At 36.3% G+C, this 26,681-nt stretch overlaps 2 protein-coding genes across 2 annotated transcripts in view; both read left to right on the plus strand.

Annotated features, from left to right (window-relative positions):
* Window positions 1-581: 581 nt before the first annotated feature.
* Window positions 582-12,002, plus strand: LOC146146892 (myosin-VIIa-like). The gene is made up of 12 exons (XM_083386494.1): window positions 582-1,031; window positions 1,803-1,912; window positions 2,747-3,043; window positions 4,936-5,097; window positions 5,583-5,711; window positions 6,048-6,221; window positions 6,619-6,725; window positions 7,016-7,133; window positions 7,849-8,022; window positions 8,597-8,703; window positions 9,983-10,165; window positions 10,288-12,002. Exons 1-12 carry the CDS (start codon window positions 860-862, stop codon window positions 10,436-10,438), a joined length of 1,884 nt encoding a protein of 627 aa, XP_083242620.1. The 5' UTR covers window positions 582-859; the 3' UTR covers window positions 10,439-12,002.
* Window positions 12,003-14,797: 2,795 nt separating this feature from the next.
* Window positions 14,798-26,681, plus strand: part of LOC146146893 (exportin-7-like) — a 42,563-nt gene continuing 30,679 nt past the window's right edge. The window contains exons 1-11 of the mRNA XM_083386486.1: window positions 14,798-14,864; window positions 15,718-15,864; window positions 16,722-16,815; window positions 17,242-17,408; window positions 17,789-17,998; window positions 18,370-18,545; window positions 19,345-19,489; window positions 22,134-22,331; window positions 23,285-23,506; window positions 24,907-24,997; window positions 25,868-26,003. Of these exons, the coding sequence (XP_083242612.1) occupies window positions 14,856-14,864; window positions 15,718-15,864; window positions 16,722-16,815; window positions 17,242-17,408; window positions 17,789-17,998; window positions 18,370-18,545; window positions 19,345-19,489; window positions 22,134-22,331; window positions 23,285-23,506; window positions 24,907-24,997; window positions 25,868-26,003 (1,595 nt within the window). The 5' untranslated portion in view covers window positions 14,798-14,855. The remainder of the gene's footprint in view (window positions 14,865-15,717; window positions 15,865-16,721; window positions 16,816-17,241; window positions 17,409-17,788; window positions 17,999-18,369; window positions 18,546-19,344; window positions 19,490-22,133; window positions 22,332-23,284; window positions 23,507-24,906; window positions 24,998-25,867; window positions 26,004-26,681) is intronic.

Here is a 26,681-nt window from a genome sequence, read left to right on the forward strand (position 1 = left end):
GTTTTCGGATATACATCAGCAAGTGAACCGGATTACACCGGCCTAATCCGGATTTCGTTGAAATTCGACTGCGATCGAGTGGAAATCCAGAACGCACACAAATATTTACTTATCGTTTTTACGCTGTTTGTTGCCGAAAACGTTTGCTAAAAACATTGCTGTTGCAACTCGTTTTGGCATTAAATAACCTGAACAGAGTTGATTTACTATAATAAAGTTTGAAAAGATTAGAGCCCCTTAAAAGGAGTCGCGAAAAGTACGTTATTTACGGTGGACTAAGGGAAGATCGAAACTGCCTTAAAAGACTATTTAGATTAAAAACTATACTCAGTCATTCAAAAGCCAAAGATAAACTTCGTGTCGACTATTTCGTTGAGTCACATGAGGAAAGTAGAGTAGATTAAAGTACTAGATTTCCAAAAAAATAACAATTTCACAGCTGGTTGAACTAATGGTCCCATCCGGGTTTAACTGTGCGTAAGAGACTATATTGGGGCGTTAATGCTGAACTCCAAAGAAGTAGGTGTTTTGGTGTGACGTCATAAAAAGTTTACGCCATAAACGATTGTGGTGCTACGATCCTTAAAGTGAAATGGTTCATATATTATTCTACCGAAATTTACTATTATTTGACCTCTCGAGAATGATCATGCCACACGAAAAAACAAATGCGTTATTTTGTTTTAAGTTCTCAAAAATGGCTATATGAGTAACAAGTAACGTCGGTAACTCAAGGTTTTAGATTTGCTTTGGTATATTGATGAGTATTTCGCTATCTTTCAGGTTAATTTTATATTGACTTAAAAAAATAAACAAAACTGTTGTCCATTTCCGGATCGCATTGGGGGCATTCCCTAGGATGGAGCCGTGCACATCTAATTCCAACTTGCCCCCAGGGATGAACGAACTGGTGGGTGAGTTTTTCGCCCCAGGGGTGAAGGGGTATTTTGAACGAAACAACGTCCACCTCCCTTTGCTCGAAAGCACCAGGCGAGTGACGTCACAATCTGGAAACGGTAGAAGCCCGCAAGGTAATGTAACGTCTGCCACTTGAGAATGGTTTAGGTTAGCTGTGTGAACAAAGATGTAGTGTAGTTCGATACAAACTGTTAAACATAACAGAACGTCTTGTTTCGGATTTTTAGAGGTGACCTTTGACACCACTCCTGCTGGGGGGGGGGGGGGCACGGATCAGTTTTCGGGCGACCAAGAGCATATATTAATTATTTAAATGTAATAAAATACGCTATCATTTTTTCTAAATTATCCAGTTGCAAGAAATTTAGGGTTGTTATGACTTCAAGAGATGTCCGAAACTTTAGCTTTTATTTCGATACCGATAGCTGACATAAACAACAAATAACGCCACCCGATGCGATGCAAATTGACGTTATTACGCTGCCCAAAGAAGCGAAATGGTTGAAATTGAACCTTTCAACCATTTTTTTGGAAAAAATACCTTTTAAGATATATAACACTGCGTTGGGTTGCAAATGTTGGCTGAAATCCCATACTAATGTGGTATCGGATCGGCAAGGAAACCATCCTATGGAACAAACACCGATACTACCACTTGGAATAGAATATCAGGTCCGAAATCATTTATTACAACACATAGATTTCGGTTTGTGGAATTTAAATGGCGCAGGGCAATTACAGCGACCTATTCCCAACAAATCTTATGCATTTACAAACAAATCAGTTTGGCACTTCCGTGCGTCAACTACAGATCGTTGATTTGACTAAATCTCCCAATAAACTGAATCAAGCAACAAACTTAATTCGGACAAACTTTTCAACAGGATCGGACAATTCCCAACGGTCGGAACCGTCGGGCCAACTTGGCCTGGTGAAGGCCTCTTGGGACACGGTTTTGGCCTTCATGGAAGACGAGCGGGAACCTCTGGAAAACGTGAGTATGGCCTTAACCAAACGCCTGTGTTGGATCCAAATATATAGGATATTTTTTTGTTTGGCCTGCCTGATGCCTGATTTAGGAACGAGAGGCGTATTTTCAAATGTATTGCAAAATAACGAATGCAAACGAACTAATAAAAATGCGTTTAATGATGGAAGCGGAAAGTATAACCACAACGATAGAAAAATGGTGCGAATGTCGAACGTAACTTATAATAAGGTGTGAACAGAAAACGTGATGAGATAACAAACAAAGCGTGGAAGATCCGGTGCAAAATTCAAAAGAAGCGACGAAAAGTAGCGTTAGTGAAAAGGCAAGATTGAAAAATTGGTATAGGGAAAAACAACACACCATTTTTACTTAAAACAAAAAAAAAACGTCAAAATAATTTTTGTTACAACTTTAATCCAATCAATGTTAACTTATAGTTGTGGTGTTTTGTAGAATACTTGATTCAGCCAGTGAAGATCCGGTAAGAGCCCCATAGACTGCGAATGTTGTAGACCCTAATTAAAATAAATAGAAAATCAAGGATGAAGCTAGCCATTACTTGAATTAAAACAAATCTGGCAATTGACTATTGCGATTGTAAGTCAAATCCTATATGTAAATTTGGACCATGTAATATCTCTTTTATGTTTTAATAGATTAATTTAAATTTCTCTCTACAAGCACCAACTCTCTGATGCAAGATTCCAATCAGTAATATGCCACCAACAAGCCACGAGAAAGACCGATTGTGTTAAAACCATCATGCTTTCATATTATAGCGTTTTGTTAAGGACGTTTATGCACAGCTTTATAAATTCGTCCACTTACCCAATACAGGGGCAATCCACGCATCTCTTCGAGTCAACCATCAGTCAGAGGCGAAAACAATTTCGTTCCAAGAAGCGAAACTGGATGAGGGACAGCGATTCTCTCATCCGACGCAAGCGCGACGACTTCAAAACGTCCAGTCTGAACGGACTGACCTCGAATGGACACGAGACGGCTTCGCGCGTCAACACGACCACGTCGTCGTCCAGCGGCGTTTCGTCTATCGATTCGCGACACCTGGGCGCGCCAGAGAGCGATTTTATTTCTACAAAGGAGTCGATTGCGAAGCTGACGGTAATGGAGAAAGTGAGTGGAAGTAATCTGGTCATCTTGTAATGTTAGTCGGTAATCGGAATGTTACAGTAAATGGTAATCGTAATGTTAGATGGTAAGTAAAACTCATAGTTAAAATCATGAGTAAAAATAGGATCCGACGTTTTGTTTAGAAGGAAAATATATTTCGCCAAGTGGCAACGTCAGTTCCTTTCGAATTAAGCAAACTGACGATGTCATTCGAATTAAGGAACTGACGATGCCACTTGGCGAAATATATTTTCCTTCTAAACAAAACATCTGATCCTGTTTTTACTCATGTTTTCAACTATATGAGTTTTACTTGTTAATATACGCGTCAGCGGAGCAGTGATCGACTGGCTAAAACCTGTCGCCGATAGTTTTGCAATCTATAAAGATACACCCTAATGTTAGATGGTAAGTTTATGTGGGCCACCCTTGATGTTTAACGTGAAACGCAAAACCTTGAAGTTTAACGATAGACGAACTAAGTGGACTGCCACCTTGAGTGACTTAAACAAGACTACGCAAACAGGCTTACTCTTGGCCTTTTGTTTAGATCCATAAAACCTTCGCTTCAGTGGTGTAAACAGTGCACTTCAGTGTATTATTTAATGACCTGACATGATTTTAGTCATTTAGACAAATGAATGACTGTTTTTCAAATGAATAATATTTGACATGGTTTCATTTTTGGCTAATTATTGACACGCAAAACAGTTTTCCTAATTTATGTTTTGTTTTAATTTGTAACAAAATTATCGTAATGGAAGAAGTTCATATATGGGACTTATTTTCTTGTATACCAATGACTGCGATTTGACTTGCTATTTGTTTATAAAGGGGTACTAAAATAGAAAATGACTTAACTTAGACTTACATCACTTTTAGGTTGCTGTTAGACACAATGTATCCTGATTGTAGCTCAACCTGTTGTTCCTAGCCTTTACTGTAGTAAAACAATTCATGGTTTTCACTACATTACATAAATTGTGCCCGCCAAAAACTCGCACCAATAATTTTTTTGCCGAATTTCTACTTCAATATTTTGCAGCATATACTACAAAAAGCCCTTTTTTCATTAATATAATTCACTAGGCCGGCGATATTTCACGCCACATAACGTTACTAACGTGGTTTTGGGCAAGCGTGGAATGCCGAAAATCTTTCGCGGGAAGGTACTAGAATACAATCGGGTTTCACGGTTACGTCACATCAGTGCGCTAACAGTTACGTGATTCACATTTGTCTGACCACACCTCTGATGAAAACAGTGACGAATTGTGTTAAATTAAGGTTGTCGAGTGTAGCAACGTTCTTTATATAAAACAAAAGTAAATCTTCTGTTACATCCATGGGTTTTTTATGCTTTGTAACCGTTGGGCAGTGACCTGTTCAGTTATACTCACAATTTTTTTTTCAAGGCTTTTTAAGAACAACCAACCAGTTTATGATTTATTCATACACCTTTCTTATTAAAGAAAATAAATACAAAAAGTCTATTTGAAAGTGATAACAAGGCTTTTAAATTTCGGTTTACAATACAGTTGCATAGTTTTAAACATACAGCGTTTCACCTTCTGACTACTTCTGACCGGCTTAGACAAGCTTGGTTTAGGGTTTAAGGCAGACCTATAGTGGTCCTGATCTTCAACAGTTTCTTCAGATTCCCTTTAGTTAGTATCTAAAGATATTACACCCTATACAAAAATTAAATTTGAGGGCGGGAATATAAAAAATCATCAAAGTTAAAATCAAATGATATTGGGCGAATAGCACACAGAGTTTTTGTATGTCCTTTTTAACTGCAAGGTTTGTATTCCTACAGGGCAATTTACGACCCTACACGCCCGTGTTGATCAATATTCGAGATATCAAAGTTAAGAAAAGTTTATATGCCTTAGGTGCGCTTTCTGACGAGCATTGGATTGGAGCACACTTCACTACAGGACGAAATCTACTGTCAGATCCTCAAGCAGCTTGTTTGCAACCCATCGGTGCGCAGTGGCGCCCTCGGCTGGATACTACTGTCCTTAGTTTGCGGCTGTTTCGCTCCTTCTGAAACGGTTAGTTTGTTATGTGGTTCATTTTTATTCTTGCAAGATTTTTACCAAAAAAATAATTTTGCCATAGCTTCTTCCTCAATATCTATGAGCTAATCTTGTAGAACACTTTATACATCTTTCGTGGCATGGGGAATAAAATTATGAAAGCCAGAATATTCGATAAAATTCAATATTTTCCTGTAAAATTTAGGACTTAGGAAATAATTAGTCTCACCGTTTTATTTTTTGTCTAAAATAGTTAACTCGCCTTAGTTGATCCAACTTTCATCCCCGTTCAATAACATAGCCCAGTGCTGCTTAAACTTTTCAGTTTTGTTCACCCCTAGCATCTATCTCCAGATTTCATTCATCCTTGTCTCATAATATGATAAAACTATCTCGTCTATATATAACAGCACAAAATGGCTTACACTCAGTGTCCCCAGTTTAAGAAAACGTCGTAGTGTATTAAGTTCCTGTCACTCGTAACCTCGAGTCACCCCCAGATCCGCCCTTACATCGAGAAGTTCCTAATCCACAACAACAACTCGTGGAGCAAGTTTTGTCTCCTGAAGCTCTCCAATTTCTCGGGGTGCGCTGATCGCATCATGCCTCCCTGTTCGCTTGAACTACAGGTATGTCCAATTCATATCTCGAGAATTAAAGAAGCTAAAGATACGACACTATTCTCGAAAAACGCGCAACAATTTTATTAATAATAAAATCGAGAAAAAACGATGTTTTGGCATTGTTGGACTTACGACCGTTTTTGCTATTAGCGACGATTTGTTTTTTTGTGATTTATAGTTTTTATTCAGATTTACCGAAGACTTTTATCAAGACTTACAGCATACTTTAATAAAAAAATAAGGTCCAAGTTTATACAGTGTATTAATCGTAATCTTCACCGCGTTTACTGATTTTTGGACAAAGCGGTGTTTTTCCAGTAAGTTTGCCCAATTTAAATTCAGGCGGCAAAATCACGCCTTCCTATTCGTCTGCCAGTGATCTGCATGGACCACTCAGTGCGCACCATTTGGGCGCACTCGTGCACGACGGCCGGGGAAATGTGCCACGCGATGGCGTCAAAGAACAGATTGGGAGATTCGTTCGGATTTTCCCTTTTCCTTGCAATGGATGACAAGGTAAGAAGAGGATCTCTAAATACTAGGCCTAATAAAAGCAAAGGCATCTAGATTCAAAAGTAATTGGTAAAACGTCATTTAGGAAATGTAAGATGAATAAACAAAACAAAACCTAGGTGACTATATGCTTTGATCTCATTTAGAGGTATGTTTTTTTCCAATGCCGTTTAGCACGTTATACAGTCAGCGTCTGTGGTGTGTATATATCGCACTACTACATTATTACAATCGTACAGCACACTGTAAATCGTGAAGTTGCCAAAAAGGTTAAAATATTTTACCTATTTATTTCCTATGCCATGCTTCTGATTCAACGGATGCCTTGCAATATTTTGACTTGCCCTGATGTTTAGCTTCCAAGTACTTTGCGAGACTGATTTGTAAAACTTTTCTTTAGCTTGTAACGCTTGGAAATGGACTGTTCTACGTGATGGACGCAATATCCCAAGCGGAGGAGTACAACCGGCAGAACGAAGTGCATGATGTTTGGAGAATTTACTATAGGTAACTATTTAACTGCCTATTTTAGGAGAGGCTTTCACATTTGCTCCTACCTGTATTTATGTACATTGTACAACCATGTTAGATCGAAAGCGAAAAGCAAAAGATAGTTAATTAAGTATAGTTTTTTTAAGGTAATTTTCATTGTGTGTTTGGTCGAAGATAGCACAGATGTTACTGTCACAGTCCAAACGGCAACTAATTATTTTTTTATCGTGGTCTATATGTTTCTTCCTTACTACAACACACACTGTAATGTCGATTTAGGATTTTACATTTAAGCTTTTTTACAGGAGGGAATTTTTCTCTCCATGGGACGCTTGTGGGATCCAGGAAAACCAGATGAAGGCCTGGTTAACCTATTCACAAATTTGTGGAGGCGTCCAGTCAGAAGAATATCAATGTCAAACTGTGAGCGTTGTAGGACTGTACGAATATAGAATATTTACGTTTAGATAAAAACAACTAAAAGGCTAAAAGAAGGGAACGGAAATAAAACTTATTGTCAGAAAAACGTTTTGTAACTGGAAGCAACAGTAAATTCAGAGGTGAGCTTATGGACTAATATGTCTTGCGAAAAAGCCACAGCGTTAAGTTGAGTTAGGTCAATGACTTGACTTAAGTGGTTTCTATTATTAAATGAATTAAAAATCACTTATTTTAATTTACTTGACTTGGCTCTAGTCGTTTGGAAAATAACTTGAGCTAACTTAGGTCTATTGGGCAAATGACTTCACTTGAAAGCCAATGTGAAAAACTTTGATTCGATTGCAGGCATATAATTGTCTTTTAAGGGACATTAAACATATTTATTAAATTCCAGAGACAAATTTATGCCAAGGCTTTTTGGACAACTGAGTTTCGATCAAAACATTGAATGTATGGCCTACTAATATTGTGCCATTTTACCCGTTGTCTAATTTAAGGTCACTTTAAATCGGTCATGGCCCGTTTAGCACTCATCATTGAGATTTAAACGGGAAGCAATCCGCTATTTTAGTCACCACAAAACTTAAACTGCCCTTCGCATCCTTTCAAGTAACTTGTTCGTCAAATGTTCTTAAAGAAACGCATTTCTTTGTTTTTTGCACCCTAACGATCTTCCAATTCTCTTTCGGATTTCCAGGCCCAGGACCTTTCGCTGCTGATAGCTCACCAGTACTGCGTGAGACACGGCACCTACGCGGTCGACTCTAAGCGTGTACAGGCCGTTTGTGAGCAGAACCTGCCCACCTTCGTTTTTAAGGAGGACCGCAAACGTTGGTGCCAGATGGTCACCACCACTCTCATCGCGCTTAAGGTAAACGTCGTCAGTGCTGTAATTTAACCTTTGCGATGCCGTCTGATGTGTAATACATTGAGAAATTTTGACAGAGTGTATTTTACTCCACGCCGAATTTGGCCTAAGCTAAGCCGTTTGAAGTAACGGATTGACTAAAAATTGGCTCTCGTAAAAAAATTTAAGGTCTTTTATTTATTTGCGGTTAAAATTCGGAATACTTTTTTCACATAGTTGCCACGCCAATACAATTATAAGACCCGTTCGTAAGCAAACACAAATAAAAACTAAATGTTGTTGTTCAAAACTAAACATTGCTGATTCGGTATACTTGGCAAGCAAGCTGTGCTACAAATTTTTTTTTGCAAGATTTGATTAAATATAGGAATTAAAAATGCTTATCCGTAATGTGTTTTCAAGCGCCCTTTTTATGTCTAGGTCATTAGAGCGATTTGTAAAACCGGTAATTAAGTAAATGACACGGTAGCCCATGTTCATATTTGTCTCCTGTAATCCTGTGCATATTTTTGCATATAAAGCAACACGGAGAGCGATTTTCTTTTAAAACAGCCATAACAGTGTGTTTTCGCCGCAGGACAAGGCGGACAGTTCCCAGCAAAAGGTCGACGTGTTCGATATCATGCAGCAGGTGATCAGATTCGCCTCCAAGTCGTTCATTCGAAACTTCACCAAGACCTTTCTGTAAGTTCGCCAGCCTTGTAAACAAGTCATTTTAAAACGAATTAAGTACCAGTCAAGTCATTTGTAAAATAACTGTCCAAGTTTTTTGAAGAAATGGCACTTCAAATCCCAGTCCAAGTCATCAGTTGCCCAAATTAAGTCATATTTAAAGCAAGACAACTTCAAGTCGAATCCTTGTCATGAAACTAAACGTTAAACTATTAGAGTTGGTAAACTCGTACGATGAGCAATAACTGAACTAAAAATAAGAAAAGTGAAACCTATCGGAAACAAATTGGTTTATGTGCAAATATTAGTATAAATAGGTCAATTTTGTAAAAAAAAAAGCTTTATCAAAACATTACATTAACACTCAAGTCATTTGTCAAAATGACTCAAGTCATGTCAAGCCATTGTCCGAAAGAGTCACGTCAAGCCAAGACTATGTAGAAAATGAATAAATAATTATTCGATACGTTCAAAATGATAGGCCTACCTACTTCTGGATATTCTTATTACGTCTTACTACAACTTCCGTTATGCTGTCAGATAAGTTTGCCCAAAACACTTAAATCAAGGCAAGTCATTTGAAAACAGTGCCTTGTTAATTGACTAAAAGTCGTTCAGCACTGAAGTTCGCCTCTATCAACTAACACAACCCCAGCCTATTTTACGGTTTACCCTTACTTTCCTTCATTCGCTAAAGGGTGCGTCGCTATTTGGTTTATTTGCAAATTAAAACAATGTTATGTCAGAAAATTTATGTAGTTAATTAGTCAAACTGCTTTTCTTACATCAGGTAACCTATGCAAAATTCGAAAAGCTTCGCAATCGTAAGAATCATGAAATATGCTCACTAGAATCTTATATCATTTACTGGCACAACCTAAAACTCATTTAGTACAGTATTTTGTCTAGATGTGAGCTGTCATATTTCGTACACTCTAACTACTATTAATATGAAACAGAGATACGGCAAATAAGATACTATTAAATATATACTATAAGTCAAATAAACTATATAGAATTGGCTACATCCTTTGAGTTTACGCCTTTCGGTTGTCACTTATACGTGTGAAATCTGCTACGCCACAAAGTTGATTATTATTTATTTAGGCCTTTATATATTTGTATTTAATATTTCGGACAAATTTTCAGAAACCATTTAATTAAAATCGACGATAGCTGTACTCTTATGTTCCAGATTTAATGAACTTTTACACTGGTGTTAATTTTGAGCGTTAAACACCAATTGGTAACACTGCATTGTCTAATTAAATTATGCGAATATTTTCTTCAGATTGTCGTCATTCGAACCACTCGATTCAAACGGCGGACAAATTAATGATCGAAAACTGTTGTTGCGCGTAAACCACGAGCGATTTTCAGTGGTCCGTGAAGAAATCACTCGGCCGGAAAGCGATTCTAACAAGTTGTTCGAAGTCGATGTAACGAAACTGACCAAGTCCGAGTTGATTTCCAGGCAAGTTTACTCAGTATTATTTAACAGATTTACGATTGGTGTAAGGTTTTTAATTGTGCCAGTAAGCAATGTTAAATTCCCACTTTCTAGCGTTGTTTTTAATGCGGCTTTCCTAATTGTAGCTCAAATTCCGACACATCTAAAGTTAAGTTGGTCCTGGAAGGGGGAAACACCTATTACGCAACTTCGCCCCAGGCGAACGACATACGAAACGTCTTCGAGCGGTTTCTGGACGAAATTCGGAGTGCCCAGAGGAACGAATCCGAAGCCTGAAAAACCAAGCAAAAAATGTTTTTCTTGGTACACCTTCTGGGTGTTTCCTAGCTTTTTCACTGTCTAGCAAAACCTGCTTTAATCCACATAGCCTACGGGCCTGTTGGTGTTTTAAACTGAAGATTAGATGGCTCAGAAGTGGTACTGGTCAACGGATTCTTATGAAGAGTTAAACATTAGTTTTATTCTACAGGACTGGATATTTACTTCAAAGATTCAGTGACATGCTGTTACTCAAAGCCTTGTCGGGTGGACTATTAATGTGTTTGCATGGACCCTATACTGAATTACCCGACCAAATAATTAAAACGAAAGACGAATATGCGTTGGTTAGCGAGTTTTTAAGACTAACAAAGTCCAATCCGAAAATAAACTAGTTCTAGATAACGGACACACATGTATGCTTGGTTCACGTAAAGCAGTGCTTCCCAACCCTTTTCAGTTCGCGACTCACTTTTATTGCAAGTTTTATTGTGCGACCCACAATGATGTATGACCTAAAGAACGAAAAAACAAGTGAATGAGAAAGAAACAATGTATACATATGCAATTTACTATTAATGCAAAATTGAGCTTGTATATTGGATATTATCAGATCAAAAAAAATTCGCGACCCACTTGAAGTAGCTTCGCGACCCACCAATGGGTCGCGATCCACTGGTTGGGAAGCACTGACGTAAAGCATTTTTATTGATTTTTTTATTCATGAGATGCCTTCAAATTCAGTTTCCTAAAACTGTTGCGAAGTTGATGATCGTTAACATTTTACAGGTGGGCTAATACCACAGATGCCTGCAGTCTGGATTGTGCTTGCACTGCGCCTTTGATTTTAGGCTAATAATCGTCTTAAATTAGTTGCAGGTTGTAACTGTTTTCTGAGTAGGCCTATAGGCTATTATGCGACACGCCATATACAATAAAATAAATTTGAAATATATTTTTTTAAGTATCGCTGAAATCAACTGTAAACAATTTCCTGTTTTAAGCGCACTGCCTAATTATTTACTTATTCTTTTTGCAAATATTTTATTTCGGTGTGATGCCAAACACAATATGGTGTGCATATAAATAAGGCGTTAGAAACATTTATTACGTCACGGCAGTTGTACAGCAAATGCCTCACTCAGCTTTCTTTTTTGCGCAATTTAACCCTTTTTCGGTGTTCCCCTGTTGTATGGCCTTATCCGTTATCTTTAAACATGTTCTTTTTTGTTTACTATTCTATTTTAAACTTATCATACAGCTTCATTATATTGTTTTATGCAAAATAATTATTCCTTTATACCTTCAAGCGTTTTATTTTATTTTTTTTCAAATTTCCTTTCCATTGACTTTAACAAAACCGTTTTCTTTTTAACTAATTGGTGTTTATGTCCTGTATTATTGCCTTCGCTGACTGATTGATTATTTTGCAATTCGCTGAATAGCCTTTTTGCTTTGTAAATTTGCGAGGAATTTTTATGATTTTCTGCTATGTTTTGAATGGTGCTTCGTCACCGATAAAAGGTGCGTCCTAATGAAGATGAATTTTAAAAAGAAATACAACTGTCTTCAACGGATTTCACAAAAAGTATTGTGGGCTAGCGTGTTTATTTTCAATGCAATTTTCGACGTGTTGTAAAGTGTTGTAAACAAGTCATTTTGAAATAACTTGAGTCCAAAGTCTCAGGTTGCCAATTAATCCATGTCCTAGTCAATTAATCCATGCTAGTCAGGTTGCCAATTAATCCATGCCCCCCCCCCCCCCACCTTGCCATTTGAAGTCAAGTCTCAGTCAAGTTATTTATTAGAGGAACAACAAGTCATTTCATTGATTCAAAAATAAAACGTTAAAGTATTAAAATGGATAAACTCGTACGGTTTTGAGCAATACCTTGGCTGAAAAAATAACAAAATTCCAACATCCCCATTTTGAGATGAACACTGAATTAATAAAAAAAATGTTATATGAAAACACTTAGGTCCAATTCAGTCAAAATACCGATTTAGGTGCACGTAAGTCAAGCCATTGACTTAAATTATCAGAAAACTGTCCGTTTCATATGTGTGACTCCCTTTTAACCAAAATTTTCCACCCTATATAAAAACATTGACTTTTGCTCAAAGATGGCGTTCAAAGGTATAACCTTATGGTGGATCATCGCAGAAAGTTTGGTTCCTCAGAAATTTGATATTTGATCTGAGTTTGCAAGCTTACTACGTCTACAGGCGCTTTGTTTTTTGGACTCCATTATAACACCGAAATTAAAACGACATTAAAAAAAAAAAAATTAAAACGACATTAGCGTCGTATTGAAAAACGGGTTGAAATATCAAAATAAGACTAAGACGTAATACCCCAAATTGTTTTAGTATACCTAAATAGCCAGAACAAGTCAAGGCTTGGACAGCCTTTTACATTACCCCACCCCTAACTTTACCACTAACTCCCATATTAATTTCAACCCTAATCCCAAACAGGGGCAAACAATCCGAAAACATCAGCGTCCCAGTCTGCTTTCTCCAATGTAGAAAGTATGGCAATTGCACCCCTCGATTTTTTCAGCCTTCCAAAAGTGCACCCGAAAAAAAACTGAGGTGCCCAAAATATGTAAAACACTCGTGCACCCTTATTTATTGCATCGGCATATGTTTACATGCAATGTATGCAATAGGCCTACCATGTGCATCAACAAATCATAAATTTCACTGGAAATTTGAAAGTGCAACTAAGGCTTTGTTGCACTCGGTCACCGGGATTTTTTTTGCCGTGCACCTGAGACATCTGCCAGACTGGTGCAATCATTGGCAGGTACCAGATTGGAAACTTTGGATTTTGCAGCTTCAAATTGCGCGGCTGAAATAACATTTCCGCCCAAATTTGCGCGTCTGTAATAACGTTATTTGCAAAATTTGCACAGCTGAAAATGGAGTGCTACACTAAAAACCGTTAGCGCGACGAACGTTTTGCGCAGGCCTTTCCAACCTGGGGCAGGTACACATCATTTTTTCAAGACAATCATGTGTGCACACTTGAATTAGTAACTGGCACGACTAAATTCAAGAAAGGTTTAGTTTTTCTAAATTCTGACACCTGTGATTTGCATAAAACAACCCGGACAACAAAGTAGTTCTTCAAATCGACATATTATGATTACTAATGGGAAGCATAAAAGGGCTAAAATTCAGTATGACTAATATTAAAAATGTTTACAGCTTATAGGTTTGCATTTTTTTGTATGCAATATTTCTGGTAAACTTTTAACTTTTGCTTTTCTTATGTTTAAAACTTTGTTAAAACCTACGATAACTTTTATTGCAATAGTCATAAATTGAAAATTTAGTTTTAAAACCAACTCAGCTACCAGGTTATTAGCATCCAAACTGTACAGCAATGGTTTCCCATTATTGTATAGAAGTCTTAGTGGCAAACTCTTATTACTTAATAAGAAACATTAATAGTCCAAATACTATGTTTGATTGAGTTATATTCGCACAATGTCATTTTGTCTTTAATATTACCTGCGCCTATATCCTAAGAGAGCAAGACAACTCCCACGACCTTGAGCAGCTTGTTTAAGGACTTTAACGCCTAAAATTAGACTTAAATAAGTGAATATAAATACTTCAAATTTTTGCTCCTTCATAACCTGTTCCGGCATACATTGATGTATTAAAGCAGGGGTCTGGAACCTTTTTAGCTAAGGGAGCCCTATAAGCCTAATATTCTTGGGCATGAGAGCCTTATATTACTATTTTAACTTCTAGTTATAGGTTGGTTGAAATAGTAAATTAAGAAGGGCCGTTTTATTTTTTTCACATTTGATGGACAGAACATGCTATGCACCAAAAATGAATTATCTAAGCTTGCGCAAAATTGATTGCGGAGTTCCGTTGAAGGAATAGGGCCTTTTGGATATTGGAATATTCTTAAAAGGGAATAACAGTCTCAAAACAAATAGGTTTCGTCCAAAGCACTGAAGTTTGCTATTACGAGTGTTAAAAAAGGAAAAATAAAGTTAAAAATGCGGTTGTGGTGCATGTTGTTTTATTTGAGATCATGCTAAGAAATGATAGCATAGATTTTTCTGCAAAGAAGATTCTTTCATCACAAGAGCTACTGCTTCTGTGGCGCTGGTCTAGAATCCTACCATAACTTTGAAACCATTATTAAAGGAAGGAACAATATTTGGGTTAGGCTGTCGGTTAGTGTTTGGGTGAGGGTAGGTCAAGTATTATTATTTTCTTTATTCAATAGTAACACTTGACCCATCCTAACCCAAATAATGCTTTGTTATTGTAGTATTTTAGACCAGCGCCGATTCTGTTTCTATTTTATTTAAAAAAGTTTAACACAAGTTATTTTTCTTTCTTATTAAAGTTAAATAGTAGATACCAGATTTTTCTTCATCTGTTGACTCATAAATGAGCATTTACCATGGAGCAGGTAAACATATATAACTTTTGTTGAAGATATATTATATAGATTAGTTAACAACCAACATACCATGCAGATATGTTTGTGGTAAGTATGCGACTTCAAGCCAAGTATTTAATTACCTATCAAACAAAAGATACAGAAATGTGTGGTAATAGATATCACTTATTTTGTTACCTATTGACAATATTTTATGTGACGACCAGATTAAAGTAAGTAAGTAAGTAATGTTTATTTTTCCGTTAGCGCTTAAATTAAAATACTCAAGAAAGCTATAACAAAAAACAAATTCACGCGCGATACGGCCGGAGCAGCGAAGGGTCTAAAACTTTATTTATTTTACACAAGATGTTTATGCAGCCTAAAGTATGTGGGTCTCATCAAGTTTATGCTAAAGTTTGCCCAGCTAAAAAGCATTTAATTAAGTACAACTTGTGCCAGTAAATAAATTACTGCTAAAAGCCATCTGTACGACAGAACTTTGTTTGATCGACTAAAGGCTTTTAACGGTGTCTGCAGCTGAGAGTGCAACTGCAGGCCAAACTTTCCATCTTATTTAAAAATGTAAAAAAATTGTAATATACGAGTAGAGCTGCCAGTTTAATGAATATGTTGGCACTTAATATATGGTGCAATGGGAGCAGTTTGTAAATAGTATTTTTGTTTTTATTTATATTTAACTCAAATTGCTGTAAAGATAAAATAAATTGTTTTGATATTACAATAGAATATTTAATAATAGTTCTTTGTAAAATGTGTCCTTGAAAATTGGCGCTGAAGCATGGCATTCTGTCCATTATAAAATAACATTTTTTTCTGATATTCTTTTTTCTGGTGTAGAAAAACATCTGGTATTTTTCAGGAAATTTTGAAGCTGGAGCAGGTTTGTGTTGCAATGTACGAAACGACCGATGCAAACATTCGACAACAAGCTGAGAAAGTTCTTGTTGATTTTGTAAACGACCCGCATGTTCTTGACAAGTGCCAGCTGCTTTTACATAGAGCTGCTGTAAGTTCTTAAATTTGCCAGTCAGCAATTATAAGTTATACATTTTCTCTATTTTTTATTAAAGTGACTATTTAATTTTGTTTATTGTAGACTCAAAGCATCAGTCAAAATACTTAACATGACAATTAATTTTACTCGTTGCCAACCTTAAATGAATTTTCATTAAATATTTTCAATACTGTTAATTTAGAGCGAGCTAAATTTGTTTCTTGAGATAAATAACAATAGCTGGAGAAGCCACCGCACCGCATATAAATTTATATGGCGAAATGCATATTTCTATTAAAAGTTTTAGACTTTGCTGACTGATTGTTGTTCGAAGCGTTGCGTCAAGCTTTTATTAAATTTCTGAACATTTATCGTCGGCATTATGTATTTTGTTAAAGGGCAAGAATCTGTTGTTGAAACACGTACTTAGCTTGAGATAAATAATGATAAATAAAATCCCTTTTTTAATGTTTGTATGTAAGTTTTCTAATTTTAATCTACCTGCAAAGTTTGGCATTTCTCTTAAAAGTGTTTCGTTAAAACCCTATCACGCTACAGCAGTAGAAACTATTATTGCTGTTGGGTAATTAGATTTAATGTGACAATAAATACTTTACTAGTTTGCAACCTTAATTGAATTTTTATTGATTATTTTCAATAAGGAAAATTTCGAGCTAAAAATAAATCTCTTTTTTTAAATATTTGTATGTATAGGCCATTGTGATGTTTTGTATAAGTTTTCTAATTTTAATCTACCTGCAAAGTTTGTCATTACTCTGAAAGTGTTTTGTTTAAATCCTGTCATGCCACAGTATAAATAAAAAACATTTGTGCTTTTGTGACATTTCTGTGTTTGTTTTGCTTACCAGTCGCCCTACACAATTCTGATTGCTGCCTCAACCCTAACAAAGCGAGTCACAAAGCAAGGTTCACCCCTTCCATTGCCACAGCGGCTCGACATAAGTGGGTTTTTTTAAAGATTTTATATAAAAAGTTCTGCTTCGTGAAAATTCATAGGAATTCAATTTAGTTCCCACAGTGTATACGAGTTAAAACAGTTTTATTTTTATTAAATTATAATTTTGTGCATATATGTATTCCCTAAACTTATTTTATATAGCATCACAACAAAGTGCTAATTAAGCTTACTTATTATTCTAAATTTGAGCCCACAGTCAAGTAAAACTGTTTCATACATGTCTTAATTTGACCTGGGGTATTTTTCTATATGTAAACTTAATTATAAATAGAAAAAAAATAAATTAATTATTTAGGTTTGCATGATATCACTTAGTTTTTTGACAGGAAACACCAACTCATAAATTTGTTGATTGGGCAACACCAAAACTGAAGCGTTAACCTATTTCTATTTCATATTACATTCATAAGGAAATTACATCTTGAACTACTTGTACACTGTGACAAAGCAAGTGTCGTTTGTTGAGGAATCCCTTTCACTTCTTTACGCTCGCATCACAAAGATCGCGTGGTTCGATACATTCAAGGAGGAACTCTGCTTCCGAAGTGTAATAACAGATGTTGGCAAGTTTTTACAGGTATGCTCTGTAATGTTTAAAACACAACTTTATAACTGCTATTATCATTGTGTGACTGAAGTCTATTAAGAACTGTAGAAGTCTAAAGGCATATTTGTAAAAAACAACAACAAGATGTTGTTTGTGTTGAAATGCCTTTTCCCTAAAACTTTTTTTAATACTTTAAATTAAATGAAATATTAATCGACTTTTAATGCAATGTATTTACAGTAATTAAGCATGCAAGTGCCAACATATAAATAAAAAGTATTTTCCAGTTATTTAAATAGCTTAGTAATTGGAAACTTACAGTGGATGCATTGCAATCTAGGCATAAACGTTATAACTTGTACATAAAACTTTTTAATAATGTCAATATTTGTGAAACTCTTGATGTGCAGGGAAACACCTCTCAGTGCATAGTTGGTGTGCAACTTCTCACTGAGCTAGTGGCCGACATAAATCGTTCTGACAACATCAAACCGCTGACGAGGCATCGCAAAATTGCCGCATCATTCAGGGACTCGACTCTTTTTGAAATATTTCAGCTTGCATGTAACATGCTGAGTCAAACTATAGTTTCTGGAAAGCAAATTCAAGATAACGAGAGGGTATGAAATTTGAAAACTGGGAAATACAAAGATATATTACTTTACATTTACAATTAAATAGTATATTTATTTATTTATTTATCGTCAAAAATATTTTCTGTATTATTTAACCACTGTTTTTAATGCACTGTTCAAACTTTTTGTTTGTATATACTTATATTCACCTAATATAACTTTATTTTGAAACTCAATTCAAATATTAGATTCTACAGTATTTCTCTATTTTTCTAATTAAAACTTGCAATACCTTATTTTAACAATTCTAGAAGAAAACATTTTTAGTTTTATACATGAAACCAAACTAATTATTTATGTTTTTTATGTGAATATTTTGTTGATATTGATTATGATATTTTTCAACATGTTTTCAGTGTGCCCTTCTGTCGTCTGTTCTTAATCTCACCCTGAACTGTTTGTCGTTTGACTTCATCGGAACTTCGTATGACGACTCCGGCGACGATCTCACAACAGTGCAGATCCCCACCGGGTGGCGTTCCACGTTCGTCAACCTCAGCACTTCACAACTTTTCTTAAACTTATACAATGTGTGAGTAGGATGTTATATTTCTCGATATCCTCACCTTATAGAATAGCTTAGTCTTACAACTTGGGATGTTATTTAGGCACACTATGCATGGAGCTTGATAACGAACTAAAAGTTAAAAATGTCGAGTAGATTGTTAAAATACTGTTTTCCAAAATCTTTCTCACAAAGTTTTTTAAAAGTAGATAAAGCTAAGTTAGGTAGTGAACCATGACTATTGTGCATTATTTCACTTGGTATTGGTTCGGCACCACCCTAGTGTCACACAAGTACCTACTCCTACTTGATATCCGGGTATTGGCCCCAATTTGATATTATCGGACATTTATGCTTACAACAAAAAATGATGTTTAAGCAAATTTTAAAAATCATACAGAGTGTAGTGTACCAATTTTTTCAAAACTAGTTGCCAGATAAAAAGTTTTCATGGCCAGTCTTCTTTTTTCACTATTTTAGAGTATACCATTTTTTTCCAAAAATTGATGCTAGATAACAAAATATTTTTTTTCTGTTCTTCCTATTTTACTGTGTTAGAGTGTACCAATTTTTCAAAAGTACGTTGCAAGATAAAAAAATATTTTTTGCCAGTCTTCCCATTTTACTTTGTCAGAGTATAGCATTTTTTTCTCCAAAATATATTGCTGGATAAAACACTTTTTTTGCCAGTCTTCCTATTTCACTACGGCAGAGTATACCATTTTTTTAAAAATTTGTTGCTAGATAACAAAATATTTTTTCCTCATTTTACTGTGAGAGTGTACCAATTTTTCAAAAAAATTAGATAAAAACACTTTTTTTTCAGTCTTCCAATTTCACTGTGCCCCACCGTAATGTCGTGCCTTGTACAAATCGTGTCCGTGCGAAGATCGCTTTTCAACAACACAGAAAGGACAAAGTTCCTCGCCGACATCTTGAAAGGAATCAAGGGCATCCTCGAAAATTCACAGGTGAGGCAATTGTGATTCTCTGTTTCTAGTAGTGACAAGCGTGTAAAACTGCGCACCACGTTAACAGCAAAAACAGACAAAAAAGACAAAATTTTCTTCCGGTCAAATTGCACATTTTACCATTTTTGACCTTGTAGGTATAGATCAGTGTTTCTTAACCTTTTTTACTTGGGGGCGCACCTAGAGACATATGAAAACGTGGCGGCGCACCTTACGAGCGAAGCGAGCGCGAAATTTTTGTTTATATTTGTCTTAAATGGCCTGCATTTTTTATTATATGGGTTTTATAGTTGCATATCTTTACAGGGACTTCCAGCCTTTGAGACTAAAACCGTTATTTTGTCCATTAAAGTCTTATTCCGATTAGTTTTGGACTTATTTTGACATGGTTTTCCTTTTTCTCGCGGCGCACCTAGCAGCCTCCCCTTAGCAGCCGGTTGAGAAACGCTGGTATAGATATACAACACAGTTAAGAGTTTTGCCATTGCCATGTCTTTATCTTAGTTGTTGTATTGCGCAGTAGAAGGAAATGATTCTTATGAAATAGCGCTATTGCCAGAGAAAGTACGACTTAACTCAAAATTTGTGCAGCCCCGAGGCCAAGCTTGGTGGTATTCTATGTTGACGTCAACTTGAAATTGCGGTTTTGTATCAATCTACACATTCTAATTAAAATATTATGCAAAGTTTATTTTTTTTTTGTTTCAATTTTGTAGGACGCAACAACCTGGTTTACAAGGCCGCGCTAACATATTGGAGCAGAAGTTGTAGTAATGCACGTAGTAGAAGTTAAATTGTCTCAGCATATATAATATACACACCTCTATTTGTTTTCACCATTTAAAAGTTACTTAAAAAATGTATAATTGTACTACGAGCGTGCGGTGTCATTTACCCTGAAGAAGGCGATTTGCATAGGTTGCCGAAACGTTGGTTAACAATTTACAATTATCAGAGGAGCTGTTTTTGGTTGATATTACTTTGTCTGGTGACGACAGTTTATATATGATATTGTGGTAGAACAGTTGGGGAATAAATCCGGTGCGTTTCATTTAGTTATTAGCCCCACGAAAAAAAACAAACATTTTTTTAGTAGAAACGCGATTTGACTGAAATACCCTCCTTTCCTTCCCAAACGTGAAAAATATTGGCTTACCACCTTCTTAGAAAATACAAACCCCGGTTGACATATATTTGAACTTTCTAACTTTAAATTGTTATTATGGCCCTGCAGTAAATCAACTGTGTCATGCTTTTTGCTATGGTTTCATTAAAATACTAATTTGCCTGTTTACACGCTTGACGCTTCCGGCAAACTATCAGAGCCGATAAATCTCTTGCGTTTTGTTAATGATGTGTATCGCGAACTCATTGACTCTGTATGTCACTATTGTTCGTTTTTAAACTGCGCCGAACACATGATTTCGGTTTGTTTACATGATATGAACAAATCATCATTTAACAGACTCCCTAATATTTAATCAAAACCCTTTTTAATATCGAGACTGATTTAAGATTGAAAAACTTACCAACTAATAACTCGAACTAAATTCGCACGGTTTAACATTTCATCGAAATTTAGTTTGGAATTACAAATTTAGTAGTTTGGAATTGCAAATTGAGTAGTTTGGAATTTGCCAATTTAGTAGTTTGGTATTGCAAATTGAGTAGTTTGGAATTTGCCAATTTACGGTTCTAAAGGCCTGCCTATACCCCTTAATAAAACCCTTTATTGCACAGGAACTAACACACGATACGACTTTCCATGGAAACTTGGGAAAACGTTTTTTTACTAATCGTTAAAATAAACATCTTGTGGTAAAGGAATATTCCTTCTGATGAAGCACTGGGTCAAAAAAAGTAAAAAAAAAAAATTTTTAGCAGCGAGTGTACAAATTTGAGTCAAAATATGAGAAGGTCAACTTTATGGATTGAGTGATTTTACATGAAATCACTCGCTCGGCTAATTTATGCCGCGTAAACACTTTTTTTTGTTTCGAGTGGCTTCGTCGGTTTTCCAGCTGTTAAACATTAAGCACAATATATTTCGTCCAAACTCGGGCGCGTTTTTTCACCAAGCTGAGGTCTTTTGCTATTTTCACTTCACATACGTTATAGTTACCTTTAGGTGTTTTAAAGTATCTTTGCCCTCATCAGCTTATTTTGGCTCAAATTTTCACGTCTTTCAATTTTACGCCGTATTCAACTTCTATTTGTAAAATACTCATAGTATTTATTTGCCGAATTGGGCCCTTGAACCTGAACTTGTTCTGATCGCGTAAATACAACATAGAGTGAGATATTGTTTCCCGGCAAACTTTCTTGTATCTAATCACTCAAACTAAATCTTTAATAGCGCCTTGTTTGTTCCCCCAAGGGAAACACGAATTTCAGTTTTAGAAATGACGTCATAAATTGACGTCACGTTACAACTGGATGTCAAATCTGCAGTTACTGGTCAAAACATTGTGAAAGTGAAAGAAAACGTTTTTTTTAAATTAAACTTTTTTCATTAAAAAATTGAATACTTTCCACAAATATCATACTAGGTCTTCGTGGCCCCCTAAAACTAGTTCACGTACACCCCAGGGGTCCATGGACGCCGGTTTAAGAACCCTACCCTAAACCCTTTATTGCAACTCAGAAACTGACGGACGAAACGACCTTCCACGAGTTTTGCCGCATGCTGGCGCGCCTCAAGGCCAACTACCAGCTGGGCGAGCTGGTCAAGGTGCCCTGCTACGCCGACACCCTTCAGCTAATCGCCGACTTCACAGTCACCTCGCTGCGAATGTGGCGCTTCTCGCCCAATTCAATTCACTACTTGCTCAGCCTCTGGCAGGTCAGTCGTTTTTTTGTGTGCGTTGTACGGGCTACGGGGTCTTATTCGCCTTGGCCTGTCTGGTGCCCAAGCTGTTTTTTATAGCTTGAGACTTGGTTATCGATCCTGTGTGTTGGATATGTTATAATTCTGAAAAATAGAAAATGCTGTGGTACACTATGCACGAATCTGTTAAGTAGCTTGATGATGAATCTCAAAGCGAAAAGGTCGAGTAGATCGACATCACCTTAATAAAGACGTTTCGATACGAGCTTGTATCATCTTCAGTTAAAAACTTTCATTACCTGACGATGATAAAGGCGTGTCCCAAAATGTGTCGATTCGCTCACCTTTTTTGAATTCATTTTAAATTATGTTTTTGTAACACTTATATCACAACGCATTTCGGCCAATGACTTCATCCCGTCAAATGGCGATATATTTTTTTAATATTTACGATTTTTTTTTAATTTGGCCGTTTTGTTTTTTAAGAAAACGCCTCCTATTGTTTTGGGGGGCGTTTTTTTGCAAGTTGTAGGCCATGTCTACAGAAATGGAAGCTGACAGTGGTTTTATGACAAAATAGATTGACAAGCAGATCTATTCAAAGTAGGAGACAGTTAGTCTTCTCTAATCCTACGGGACTTTGGTGCTTTAGGGATGTGGTTAGTTATATTTTACTTGGACAGCATCGTGCAATTACCTGCAGAGTACAGTTGCGCGTCTTGTCCTCATTAACTGTGGACTTATTTTGTCAAAAAAGCCAGTTGAACGATTTTTTACCACACTGCATAATGACCTCTCTCCAAACAAGAAAGTTTTCTTTTGGCTTTAAAATGCCGTTGGTCGTAATACTATGGTCTGCTTTAGGTTGTTGTTGTTGCAGTTTAGGTATTTGTGTGTGCCCATACTAGAGCCCCAGAAGATTGTATCGCAGCTCCAAAGACTAATTTCGATTTGTTGCACGTCGACAGCGAATGGCGGCCAGCGTTCCTTACGTCAAGGCGCCCGAACCTCACCGCCTGGAGAACTACATGCCGCAAGTGTTCAAGGCCTACACCGAGTCAAGGCTCGAGTCGGTTGCCGTGATTTTGCGCGACGGCCTCGAATCTCCCCTCGACGACATGTCGTTCATCAAGCAGCAGCTCGAGCAGATTTCAACCATAGCGCGTTGCGAGTACAACGCCACTTGTACAGTAAGTGTATAGTGCAGGGGTCAGCAAACCGGGTTAGTTAATCCGGCCCGCGCTGCATATTTCCTTGATGAAGATAAAGTTTTTAATTGCATATAGTTAAAATGCAAGTTGAATTAAAAAAAGGTATTGCGATACCGAGTGCACTAACTAATACAGTTCTTAAGTTTAATGGTGAAAATAACGGCCCAAATAGACGTTAAAAGCGACATGCTTTATTTTCAAACGTTTCGGCAATTAGAATTTCGTTTTCGGCAAATAAAGCATGTCGCTTTTAACGTCTATTTGGGCCGTTATTTTCACCATTAAACTTATGAACAGATCCGTATATAGTGTTCCATAATACAGTTCTATTCTACTATGAAACCATACACATACCATTGATGGAAACATCATTTAATGTAAGACTTTCTATATTGAACTAATAAGGTTCTCTTGACTAAACATGTTGTCACGGCGGCTATCTCAAAATACGCGAAACAAGCATTTAGGGTTTTAACCGGGAAACCACACCTTGATTATTAAGCCATGCGTTCTATCGATCGTTGTTTCCATTATTTTTTGAAAAAGGATGACAAAGCTATTAAGAAAATTACAAATATTGTTGACAACGCTGATCATTTTTACGAACGGGGGTGTAAACTAGTATTTTGTTTTAAACCTTTTCCGCTTATTTACACACAAGGGATTTAAGCTAGGCTTGGTAAATGCCGAGTTAAACGTGTTTAAAGATAAAAGTTGAATCTATAAAGAAATGTTGGAATGTTGTCAGATGCAGATCAAAACTAACTTTTTTGAAATTTCTAACTGTACGACAATTTACCAAGGTTCTACGGCTTTAACTACTTATTTACTTATATTCCTTTGTATAACGATAATCGATTCAATAAGTTTGACATAAAATGTAATCTCTTAACCTAAGTTTTCTCTCCGGCCCGGGATGGTTTAAGCTTAGTTATCCGGCCCCGTTTGAAATAAAAATCGGTGACCGCTGGTATTTGTATTCTCGAATGCTATTATTTTGCAGAAAATTTTTTACACGAGGATTTACGGTCGCTAAGAAAAGACTGTAATAAAGACTTTTTGAGAAGGGCCATCATTTTTAATGGTATTCATGTAATTTGAAAAAGGAATGTATCTACTCTCGATGTTATGACGCATTTAAAGACGCAATATATTCGTGAAAAGCTTGGTATAATATGTTATATTTGGACTGGTATAAGTAGTTTGATTGTTGATAACGTGAACGCATGTAACATGCCTTTATTGAGAAAACTCATTTAAAACACCGTCCAACAACGCCAAAAAAAAAACTGCGCAATTACCGTACCATAGTTGTTTGCTATCTACGTTGCCTAAAAAGCCCGATAGCTTATCATTCGACCTGCATTTTTTCTCTTTAGCTGCTTGTTCAAACGTTCGACGAAACCGCCGCCCAACTCGAGGAATTACTGCGAAGCAACGTGGACGGCCAGAGACTTCTAGTTCCGCTTGGTAGGCTTATCATATTTTTACGGACCATAGGCCTATTTTACCCGTTTTAAATATTCGATTTGCAATCATTTCAGAATGCAAAAATAAATCAATTGCCTGCCGTTAACGACTTAATATAGAATAATGGCGAATTATTAATAATTTTGCTTTGAATCATTGTGAAAGGCATTGTCACTTTCCTATAAATTGTTAGCCTTTGGTAACTATTAAATGAAAAACCCTGCATGTGGTTTCTTAACCTTTTTTACCATGTGTCCTAATAACATATCGACCCCCACCTTGAGCTCCTACAAGAAGTGCTATTTTTGTTTATTAATTTTAACTTTATTTACATTTTTATATCGTTGTGAAGTTTCATTTTGGGTAGCTTTTGGTCAAATTACCACTATTAGTCGATTAGATTGTTAGAATATTGATTCAGTGTGTAAATAAATCTACGGACTCTTTAAAAACAGGTAGCATTTTCCATAAAGTGAATTTATTTATAAATTCTTCTTAAAAAAAATAATCCCAATCTAATTTAAAAAAATTCAATTCTCTCGTTTTAATTCCGAACTGCTGAAAAAGGTTATTTTTTTGAGCCCATGAAAAACAAGTAGCATTTTCCATAAAGTAAATCTATATGCAGAAATTTTTCCTAAAAAAATCATCCTCATCTTATTTGCAAAATGAAATGCTCTCGTTTTAATTCTAGTCAAATTTGGAAGAACGGAAATGTTCTTATTTTAATTGTAATCTAATTAAAAAAATCCAATGCTCTAATAAGGTTTAATCTTACTGAAATATAAACAGAAAAGCTATAATAATAAGGCTAATTTAATTTTAAAAAGCTAAAACAAATCAAATGTCCAATTGCTGTATGCGTTGCAGGCAAACTTACTTGGATCATCCACTTGGTGGGGTCAGTGATCGGAGGTCGTGTGTCGTTTGCCGCCACCGACGAACATGACGCAATGGACGGGGAGCTGGTAATCAGGGTGCTGCAACTTATGACCGTCACCGACAGGTTGGGCGTCTGTAACCTAAACAAACGGAGTATAATAGTCATTTTCCCTTACCCCTTCTCGCCAAACATAGCGCGGGTAAAAAATCATGGGTTCAAATCTAAGTCCAAATTAACGTTAAGTTATATTTACTCGATTGAAATACAGTTTCAGACTTGTGGTAAAAGAATATATATTTCGCCTTAAAAAGCCATTTTCAGTCCTTGTACAGTGAAATATATACAAAGCAAAGTTAATATAAACAAAGAAAAAATTCAGCATTTTATTTTGCATTTAAAGTATACTTGGCTTTCTCATTTGTAAAATCTATTTGCAGTCTAAAAATAAAGTAGCGCTGCCAATCGATAAATTGAAATATAATGTTCGCAAGCATTCGCACAATCGTGCTTTATCAGAACATAGTTGTTGCGGATACAAATATGTTTGTAGTTCGTGGCCGACCATTTTCTAATACTAAATCATAATTTATTAAAAATGCATCATATTTACTGCCAGTATAGCAACAGGCTAAACCAGTGGTTCCTAATCGCCCCCCAAGGGGGTCGCAAGGTGTTGTCTGGAGGGTCGCCGTGTGCTATTTCATAAAGAAAAACGGCGCTGGTCTAGAATCCTACCACAACGAACATTATTTGGGTTAGGGTGCCGGTTAGCGTTTGGGTTTGCGTAGTTTAAGCAATATA

This window comes from Ascidiella aspersa, chromosome 4, assembly GCF_963924565.1.
Source record: "Ascidiella aspersa chromosome 4, kaAscAspe10.2, whole genome shotgun sequence".
Classification (NCBI taxonomy): Eukaryota; Metazoa; Chordata; class Ascidiacea; order Phlebobranchia; family Ascidiidae; genus Ascidiella; species Ascidiella aspersa.